The sequence below is a fragment of the Monomorium pharaonis genome, chromosome 10 (genome assembly GCF_013373865.1).
Source record: "Monomorium pharaonis isolate MP-MQ-018 chromosome 10, ASM1337386v2, whole genome shotgun sequence".
Lineage (NCBI taxonomy): Eukaryota > Metazoa > Arthropoda > Insecta > Hymenoptera > Formicidae > Monomorium > Monomorium pharaonis.
In genome coordinates this window covers 12,180,954-12,191,708 of record NC_050476.1, presented here as the reverse complement: position 1 = coordinate 12,191,708, position 10,755 = coordinate 12,180,954, and the positions used below count along the sequence as shown (strand labels likewise).

Genomic DNA, 10,755 nt, shown 5'->3' with positions numbered 1-10,755 from the left:
CCGAGCATCTCGTTTTGCGTGGGAAGTCGCAAACTTATGTGATTTAGAGAATGTTTTGCGCGCGCACACAAACAGGGGGATGCAAGGAGGGCTTTCGGTCCCCCCTCCCGCACCCACCCCGTCCAAGTCGCTAACCCATGTACATTGTATCAGAAATCTGCAACATATATGAACTTTACTTTGTGTGTGTGTGTGTGTGTGTGTGTGCGCGCGCGCGTGTGTATGCAAAGCATTCTGTGCATCACATAGGTTTATGACTTTCCACGCAAAACAAGAAGCTCGTAAAAATACGTATATAAATAAATATAAATTATATAGACATTTGAAATTTGCTAGACAAAACATACGCTTATAGCCAAGAAGCATACAGTCATAATTTATGAATATATAGATGCGATCCGCTTGACTGTGCGCAAATGCAATGCATGCAATCGAATGGTGTTCAGGACTTGCGACGTATTTGAAAGAAAGGGAACAAAAAATCAATATTCCCAGTTTAGGTGATTCCGGGAGAAAACCGGTTTGACCCTCCGTCGCGACAAGCCGGCGTCTTGACCGAGCGATGTCTGACGACGTGTCAATCGCGAACCAATGAGGTGCCAGTTTCCGAGGTCCCAAGAGGGGATAATTGCGCTTCCCACGAGACATGCAAGAGCTTGCTGCGTCTTCGCTCTTCACTTTCCTTGCGGACAGTATCGAGATAATTGTTGTGCGTGACACGGTTTTCAATCCTAAAATATCATAGGAAGGCAGATCCGCGGCATTCGGAAGCACGTGTAAGAAACATTCGATCGATGCAATCCTTCTGAACCAGAAACAATTGATTCACACGCAATCCCACCTGGTAGCAGTTCGAACAAGAGATTCTTACTGATAGCGTTCGAAGCGTACTTGACTACAGTTATCAAGGCTTTACTTAGGAGCGCCAGGTACTCGCCACCTCTACAGGACGTTTCAGTTGAGCCCTCAAGAAAGTTTCAATCCTGACCAGCAGGATAGGGCTCAGCTAAGAGGTGTTTTTCTGTCGTATTGATTTTCCATTCATATTGTACGAGCGTGCAATTCTGTTTACGTTCATATTCATGCCGTTCGTGCTGAATTCTAACATCTGTTACATAGATAGTGAATTGCCTACAAACGCTCACTTTCACATACGTCGCAAGTCTTCACTAATTTTAGTACGTGCAATTGTGCTTGCTTATGCCAAAGTTATTATTATTTATGTAAACTAGATTAATTTTATATGTTAAATCTAATCAAAGTTAAATTACCGTGAGGTGCTGTGAGTTGAACATTAACCATTTAGTTATAATTTCTTATTTGTTTATTTTTAACTACCTCACTATATTCGTCATGTAAATACTCTATTTTCTATTAATGTTTATCCTAACCATTACTTATTGTGTGATAATTATCGTACCTCTGTGGTTTAATTTTTTTTAGTTCGAATTTTGTTTTGAAATGTAAATTTGCGTTTGATATTTTGTCAACGACGAAGATGCCTTGATGTATGCCAAGTTCACTTTTCTTTATCTATACATTTAGTTACTTATAAAATGAAGCTCTTTTTTTTTTTACTGTTTCTTGAGTATTGAGTAAAGGAAGTATAGATGTACATTTTTACAATATCATTATTTTTTCATAGTTTCCTTGTTTCATTTCATGTAACCTCATTCCTTGATCTTACCAGCGTACAAATTACTTAACTAAACAAATGGTGTGCAACTTTACGTGTCCAGTAACACATTGTGCAATTGCAACGTGTCCAATTGTACTGTGTGAACCACTTCCGTCCGGAACAAATGTTTTCTCCTTCTTCGGTTTGAGCGGTTGTTTAAAAATTACGATGTCGTCCGTGTATTGGAGAATATGTATTTTGTTGAACATTTTTTCTCGATGTCTTTGACTTATATGTTAAATAGTAGAGGAGTCAAAATAGATCCTTGAGGGGTACATTTATGTGTTACATAAGGCCCTGCCAGCGCACCGTTGACGATAAAAAAGTTTTCCCTTTCTGTAATGAGATTTGTTATAAAGTTTATGATGTTTGAAAGAATGTCGATGTCGCATAGGTCTTGCAGTAGTATTGACGGGATAATGTTATGAAATGCTGCTTTAATATCCAAAAATATAGTTGTGATGACTTCTTCTTTGTGGAAACTAGAGTGTATAAAGCTGGTTACTGCAACGATGTTATCGGTGCAGGAGCGCTCATTTCTAAAACCCATCTGAAAATCAGGTAGAATGAAGTTATGTTCATGATGTAAAAAGAAAGGTGAATTATTGCGCATCTTGCGGGAGCATGATAAAATTAGCCAATAAAATTTGAGCCCAAATGCACGCGTGAAATTCGAATACAGAAACAATCACATGTAATAAATGTATCTTTATAATTAAGATTTATAAAAAAAACGTTAATTCTATTACTCTTTCTATGTATTAATATATATAAAATATTAAAAGAAGTATAAATAAATATAAATTTCATTCCTTATGAAATATCATAGAATAAATTATAATTTTCAAAATATATGTGTCATTAAAAGATAAGAAATATAATATGTACAGAATATGATATGTATAATATGTAAAGAAAACATGAAATAGAATAAATTTGTAGTATAAAAATACTGATTTTTATTTATACATTATATTTTTTATATTTTTTATATTTTATATTCATATATTTTTATTTATACATTACAGTAAATGTTATACATAATAATAAGCAAGCTTCAAGCCACTGCTGACGAATAATTTCCTTTTTAGAAAATCGAAATAATTTAATATTTTTTACCCGTGCATTGCTAGTACGGCTGTTATAATTTTTAATGCAAGAGGATGGCATTTCTGCAAGAAAAACCTTTATATTATACAATACAACACTACACTATATTAAACACTGCATTATAATACATTACAGCACCCAGGGAGAAACGCGAGATCGGATAGACATCGAGCCGACATCTATCAGACGCATCTAAGCTAGATCGACAGATGCATCTAGATAGACGTCGAAGTAACCTTTTTTAAACGCGTATAATAGACGTCTAATGGACGTTCTGTGCAACCTTATTATAGACGTTTAATAGACGTTCTGCGTAACTGTATAATAGACCCAGCTAGCAAAATGACGCAAACTTTGCGCGAAATTTACCGCAAATTCGAGCAAACCTTTGCACCAAAATTACGACAAGGTGTGTCCGCATTAAGCTTAGCTTTTGCTGGCAAGGCTTGTTGTAAATAGTATGACGCATATTTTATGCAAATAACAGGGTAAAATTTTCGAGTGAGTCCCAGATGCGCACAGTAATAAACGGACACAGCAAGCTGAGTGAAACGGACACAGTAACAAACGGACACAGACCAAACGGACACAGTAATAAACGGACACAGTGCGAAACGGACACAGTAACAAACGGACACAGACCAAATGCGCACAGAGCGAAACGGACACAGACCAAATGCGCACACTGCACATGCGCACGGACCAAATGCATACACGGAGGGTGCGTTCGGGGAGACACTATTAACGTTACAAACGCTAACGCTATCTGAACTGTTCGTGGAGCCAATAGCGTGGTAGTGATAGCGAGTTCCGTGAACAGCTATAGCGTAACAAACGCTGTTGGGCAGTTGATTAGCCACTGCCAGCAATATTAAGAAAATGTTTATATATATATATTAATAATTATTTATGTTAACTATGTTACTTAGTATATTTATTATTATTTTTCTTTATATATATATATATATGATACTTATTTGTTTATATTTATTTTATATTCAATATTTTAATAATTATAAAATGATTATTAAACAATTAAATTTTTTAATGAAAATTGAAATTATTGAAGTTCACAAAATAAAAATTATTAAAATTATTTACGATCTTATTAAATAAATTTTTTAATTTGTAAATAAATTAAATAATTAATAAGTCCTATATATTACTCTTTAATTAAAATTATTTTATATGTAATAAAATAAAATAATTTAAACAATTTCCTATAAATTTTTATTTTGTTCCATTTTTCTATCTCAATTCAAAATCAAATTAATTATTAATTTATATTTATTTTACATAACAATATTATATGTTTGAAGCTTATGCCTAATATAATTTTTTTATGTAAATTTATGTTCTTTTGCATTATGTCATATAATGTCGCTCTTGAATTGCATTATTTAAACTAAAATTTTAAAATAATATATGATTACGTTATCAATTTAATTGATAATAATGATACTTAAGTCGTTTACATATTTGCAATTGGTACAGAAAAGGATTGCATTTCAAGACAAACAGTACATGCAGTCTAATGAATCAAAATAGTATATATTATTATATACATATTTTGATGAAAAATAATATTAAACTCAAAGATCCAGTCTTGATCACCTTGATAGAAATATATTAATGAAATATTTCACAAAAACTTTTTTATTTGATCCCTTTTTATTATTTATTAAGATTTATTAAAATGCATTAAAATTCATTAAAATTTATTAAAAATTAATATTTAACATTTATTGAAATTTATAAAATTTATTTATATAATAAATAACAATGTAATAAAATAAATTTTATGAATTTTAAGAAATTTTAACAAATTTAAATAAGTATATATTAAGGAATTTTAATATATTTTAATAAATTTAATAAATATTAATGAAACAGATCTCTCTCTCTCTCTCTCTCTCTCTCTCTCTCTCTCTCTCTCTCTCTCTCGTCTCTCTCTCTCTCTCTCTCTCTCCTCTCTCTCTTCTCTCTCTCTCTCTCTCTCTCTCTTCTCTCTCTCTCTCTCTCTCTCTCTCTCTCTCTCTCTCTCTCTCTCTCTCTCTCTCTCTCTCTCTCTCTCTCTCTCTCTCTCTGCGTGAGTACTGCGTGCGGACGCACTTTTCTTGCTCTGTATTTCTGTGCTTGTTACCGCTGGTTGCTGCCCTTCGGGGCTTTCTTTTTGCAGTCTCACGGTCAAGGGTGCACTTTCTTGACACTTTCCTTTATTGGTGGTGTCCACTTAGCCTTTGAGTGGTGTCTTTTGACCGTTTTTTGGTTTGGACACGCGGACTTTGCTGGAGCATTCTTTCCTGTCTTGCCGTCTTCATTGGCCGTTTCTCTTCTGCGCAAGCGCCACTTCCACCGGCCGCATCTCTCTGCGCTTCATCTGGCTGCCTAGGTTTCGCCATATCTGCGGCGTGTGCTTCACGTGATTTCTGCACCTATCGGGTGTTCAAGTTGGCTCCCAACGACTAATTGTGAAGTTTCGATGGAAATCGTCTGCGTGAACTGATGCGTACATTTTCTGCGAGCTAATTGTATATTCATATACTGATTTAGTTAATTAGTGTGTTTATATCTACTCATGAAACCTGTGTGTGCTCGGTGTAACAAACCGATTGCTACTGCGTCGGTCGGGTGTGAGTGCGGGAGGGTGTTTCACCCTGGTTGCATAAAGTCCTATTCCAGCACTAGGTACGCTGAAGAGTGCTGTAAGTCGTTGTCTACTTCGTTAAACACGCCTTTGACACCAGAAGTAGTAGGTGCATTACAACCATTCGATTTAGCAAATATGACCATTCCTGTGGGTATTGGTTCTTCGTCGCGATCGCAGTCGCAGTCACTGGCTAGTGTTGATGTCTCAACCAATGAACTTTTGTTGAAGTTGGTTGAACAACACAGGGCGTCTGACGCCAAATTCTCTGCTTTTATCGAGGAACAGCGACGTACTAATCAGGAGCTTAATGCTAAGCTTAATCAATTAAATGTTATTGCTGGTAATGTGGAGAGAAATAGTCAGCGTATCTCTTCGTTGGAGCAGAGCTGTGCTACTATTGCGCGTGACGTGGGTGACTTAAAGAGTCATCAGAGATCGTCTGAATTAGCCTCGCATAGCCGAAAACACAATATGCTTATTATATCTGGTGTGCTATCCACGTTGTCTATTACCCCTTTGGCTCTCGTTTGCAATGTGTTTACGAAGCTTGGTATCCCTGAACTGTCGTGCCATATTTTGGAGGTCAAGACCGTTGCTCGTGAGTCAGGTCGCGTAGTGTCTCATGATCGTCCTTTGCCGGTCTCTGCCTCCGTTTCACTCTTTGTCACTTTGGCCTCTGTTGCTGTTCGTGATATCGTTATCTCAAAGAAGCGTGCGCGTCGTGTGCTGGTGTAAAGTGAGGTTTGCGAGAATGATTCAGGCGACAATATTTATGTGAATGAGTTGCTTCCCAAAGACATATATGAACTGCTGATGCAAACAAAGCATACGGCCAAGAAGAATTCATATCAATATGTTTGGGTCAGCGGGGGTCGTGTTAATGTCAGACGCTTGGATGGCGAACCTGTGATTCGGGTGGACTCGGTGGCTGACCTTGATAGGTTGGCTTGACATACTCCTTCTGTTCCTTCATCGTTTATATTACCTCGGCACCTTTCTTGGTTAGCTTAAGGATATTCTTCGCTCGTTCTTATTCGCTTCAGGATTTGCTTGTGTTGCTGTTTCTGGATTACATGGCTCACACCATAATTGCCTGTTTCATTACATTTGTGGTTAAGCTAGATTCGACCTTACTTTATTAAGTTAGATATGTAATTAATTATACTAGCTTTTATTAGCGCTTGATTGCTTTGAAGTTTTCTTCCCTTGCCTTACCATAATCATCCAGCTCGTATCTGCGTTTGCTCTACTTTTGTATGTTGCTTTTAATCTAGTTTCTATACTTTACATATTAGTTTAAAATATATAAGAAATTATTGCACTACTGCGTTCGATTATACTGAGTCTGCTAACTTTGCTACTTCTGTACTCATCCTTATACTTGCTTATTATATTTTGTCATTTCTACTTTGTTAATTTGACCATTGCACTATTAGTGATGTTAGACTGCAGTTTACATTTCTTATCAGCATTCCGATGGTCTTGAATTTGCTAATTTTTACTTATGTACTTCGTATGATGTTTGCGATTGTTTCACCTCTTTGCTTGTAGTTTGTAACTAACCTTATTTTATATGCTTAGTTTTGATTATACGTTTATTGTTACTTTCATTGTTGCTTGACTAATTGTAAAATCTATGTTTCTGCTCAATCTTCTTTGCCCTACAGCCATTGCTCGGGCATAATAAATGCAATCAATCAATCAATCAATCATTCAATCAGGTTTTTCGGTTTCCACAATTCCTTGTTTATTTGATAGTAGTCACGCAAAATTAAATAATTTTTTCCAACATATTCGTAGTTACAACAGTTCATTTTCATTCGCGTCATTTAACGCTAATTTGGTTAATTTTGGAAATAGGAGACCTGATCCATATTGTTTCAAAATACATGGCCAAATTTATTATCAAATTAATACAGCATTGTATGCTGATCAAAATAAAAATCCTACTTACGGTCAGCTTTTTAATGTAGATTCTAATGAAGCAATAAATTATCGTCTTAATAAAAATTCAAATTTAGATTTTGAAATCATACAAAATCTTGAATATATAATGCGAGAATTGAATATATTTGCTCACTCGTATCAACCCACATAGAAATTGGCATCCAGTGGATGTTCAATGGATGTCCATTAAACCTCCATAGATCCATGGTCTATGTCCATGATGGAAGTCAGATGGACGTCCATTAGAGGTCTAGTAAACTTCCTTAGCTCCATTAGAGGTTTACCTCCATGGCGCAAGTTAGGTAGACGTCCATTAGGGATCCAGTAAACTTCCATGGCTCCATTAAAGGTTTACCTCCATGGTGGAAGTTAGACAGACGTCCATTAAAGATCCAGTAAACGTCCATGGCTCCATTGGAGGTTTACCTCCATGGTGGAAGTTGGATAGACATCCATTAGGGATCCATTAAACATCCATAGCTCCATTGGATGTTTTCTTCCATAGTGGAAGTTAAATGGACGTCTATTAGGGATCCACTGAACTTCCATAGCTCTATGGTACATTATTTCCATGATGGAAGTTAGACAGACGTCCATTAAAGATCCATTAAACTTCCATAGTTCTATGGAACATTTACTTCCATGATGGAAGTTAGATAGACGTTCATTAGGTATCCATTAAACTTTCATAGCTGTATGGAACATTTATTTTCATGGTAGAAGTTACCCAGACAACACGCTTGTCAGAATGAAAACTTTAAAAAAACTTTTTTAAGAAAACATTTAGATATCTTGGAAATGATGTCCAAATGGTAACATTTATCAGAGACGTCTACTAAGAGAGGTCTTTGAGATATCTCATGGAAGAGTTTCATTTAAGTTTCTTGAAAATGTTATCCTTATGATATCACAGCTAAATGATATCAGCTTAATATCTCATAAAAGATATCACAATGCTGTCCGATTTTTGAGGTGTCCATGCGCGTCGTAGTTGACTCAGAAATCAGACAACACTATAGCATCCTAAATGAGAAATTCATTTGGTATTAAAAAAAATTATCATAAAGATAATGTTTTCAAAAATAACGGTTTGTCTACAACTACTACGCACAAAAAATGCACAAAATCTAAATTTATCATGTACTGAATACAAACATGTACTGAACACATTTCTAATGACTATATTGGACGTCTAATGGACGTCCACTGAAAGTTTTATTTCTATGTGGGTATATATATATATACACCCAAAATTAAATTACATTACATTAATTGCCTCCCCCTCGGCAGACCCTGTCCTTATATACAAAGAAAAAAGCTTTATTTCAACAGCCACGAACCGTCGCGGCGGCGCCGGATAACAATTTTCCGCCCGTGCACGTGGTGGCGGTACCGTTGTCCCGGGCGGATGCGGTTCCACGGCACGATTCGGAGGGCGTCCTCAGGGAAGGGCCCCTCCGGAATGGCGACGGCTGGCGGGACCGGTGGTCCGGGCGGCGGTGACGCTGCTGGGGTGAATTCCGGCAGCGGGGGTCCGGTAAAATACCCCGGAGCTGGTAGTGGAGCTGGCAGCGTTGGTAGCGGCGCTGGCGTCATCGGCAGGAGCGCTGGCCGTGTCGGCGGCGGCGCGGGCGTCATCGGCAACGGCGTTGGCGGTGGTGTGGGCAGTGTTGCGGGAGGCGGTGCCGATGGGGCCGTCCCTGGCGGCGCCGCGCTGGGCCCCGCGATCGTCAGCGACGCTATGTCCGGCATGGACTCAGGCGCGGCCGCGGTGCGCTCGGCGGTTCCCTCGCGGCCGTTGTCCTCGTCATCGTCGTCGTCGAGATCCGAGAGGGTGGATCCGAAGGTGGCCAGAAGTGTGGCTTGACGGGCGGTGGTTGCGCTGGAAGGGGCCGTCTCGTACAGTCGCTCTTGCCGCAAGCGGGTGGTCCGCTGACGGATGGTCGGCGGTCGTCGGACTGCGGGCGTTGTCGGCGCGGATGCTTCCTGGACGGCGGCGGTTGGCTGGTTGGCTGCCTGATCGTCTGGCGGCTTCGGGCGCGCCGTTGCCTCGAAAGGCCGATTGCTCACCGGGATGCGCGATGAGGCGCTCTCGGTGATGGCGCGTGTGAGGCGCTCTCGGAGGGTGCTCTTATGCTTTCCCATGTCGACTGTCGTTTCTTCTTCGTAATTCGTCGCGCCTTATATACTCTCCCGGTCATGTCTTGTTTCGGCGTCCTTTAAATCTTTGACATGTGCGGTCCCGATGATCCTATTATGTTGATCACGCAGGCGAACGATGACCGGGGAGATGTGCTTGTCGACGGTGAATGGCCCCGAGTAGCGAGGCGCTAACTTGCCCGCAAAATGTTCCTGGGCGTTTGACAGCGGGTGTTCCCGGCGGTAGACGTGTTGCCCTATGTCCGGCCTTCAGTCACGTCTTCGCAGATTGTAATACCGCGCCTGTTTTGCGGTAGCCTCTTCTTGCCGGCGGGTGGCGATCTCGAATTGTTCGCGCATTTTTTGAATCTGTCGGACTCGCGCGGCGGGCCGGTCGGTCGGTGCGTCACCCAGGGTTTGTTCGTTCCTCGCTCGTAGTGTGCCGGACGCGCCAAGTTCTCGTCCATACGTCAACATTGCTGGTGTGTACCCAGTGCTTTCATGGATGGCGGTGTTGGCGACGAACGTCAACTGTGGCAGGTGTCGATCCCATTGGCGGTGGTCCTGGCCAATGAACTGCGCGATCATCGTCTTCAACGTCCTGTTGGCTCGTTCAACAGGATTGCACTGGGGCGAGTATGGCGGTGTTTTTCGGTGCTCAATTCCGGCTCGAGCGATCAGTCGTGGAACTCGCGGCTCTCGAACTGTCGTCCATTGTCTGTGATGACTTTCTTCGGGCATCCATGTTGCAGTACAATGTCCCATTCAACGGCTCGTGTGACGGCAGAAGCGGTGGCTTGTCTTAAGGGTCTGGTGGTGATCCATTTCGTAAATACGTCTTGGCAGACCAGTATCCATGTGTGGCCCTCGGATGACCTTGGCAGTGGCCCTATCAAGTCGACAGCTATGACCACGTTTGGAGCGTCTACGGTGGTCTGGTGTAGGAGCCCGGCCGTTTGTCGTTGTACGGGCTTATGTTCCCGGCAGTTCGTACATTGCCGTACGTAATTGGCGGCTTGTCGAAACATCCCCGGCCAGTAGTATCGCTGTGCCAATCGAGCGAGGGTCTTCGTTATTTCCAGATGTTCTGCGGTGGTGGCGTCGTGGCACTCCCTCAGTGCCTCCTCCCTTAGCGGTAGCGGCAGGCATAGCTTCCAAGCGAACGCTTCGGTGTCCTCGTCGGTCGAGTGGCGTTCGTGGAAATGGCGGTATAGGCGGTCGTCTTGCACTC

At 40.5% G+C, this 10,755-nt stretch overlaps 1 protein-coding gene across 1 annotated transcript; it reads right to left on the bottom strand.

Moving 5' to 3' along the window:
• Nucleotides 1-6,440: 6,440 nt before the first annotated feature.
• Nucleotides 6,441-9,530, bottom strand: LOC118647493 (proline-rich receptor-like protein kinase PERK2). Its single transcript, XM_036292534.1, has 2 exons — nucleotides 8,779-9,530; nucleotides 6,441-6,531 (listed from the first exon to the last, which is right to left on the bottom strand). The coding sequence occupies exons 1-2, from the start codon at nucleotides 9,528-9,530 to the stop codon at nucleotides 6,441-6,443; spliced, it is 843 nt and encodes a 280-aa protein (XP_036148427.1).
• Nucleotides 9,531-10,755: the final 1,225 nt, after the last annotated feature.

Excerpts from the sequence above, each read along its gene's own strand:
- LOC118647493 (XM_036292534.1), bottom strand. The coding sequence starts at position 9,530 with ATGGGAAAGCATAAGAGCACCCTCCGAGAGCGCCTCACACGCGCCATC. Across the intron at positions 6,532-8,778 it reads CGCATCCGCCCGGGACAACG|GCAATTATGGTGTGAGCCAT; the intron begins GTACCGCCACCA and ends GTAATGAAACAG.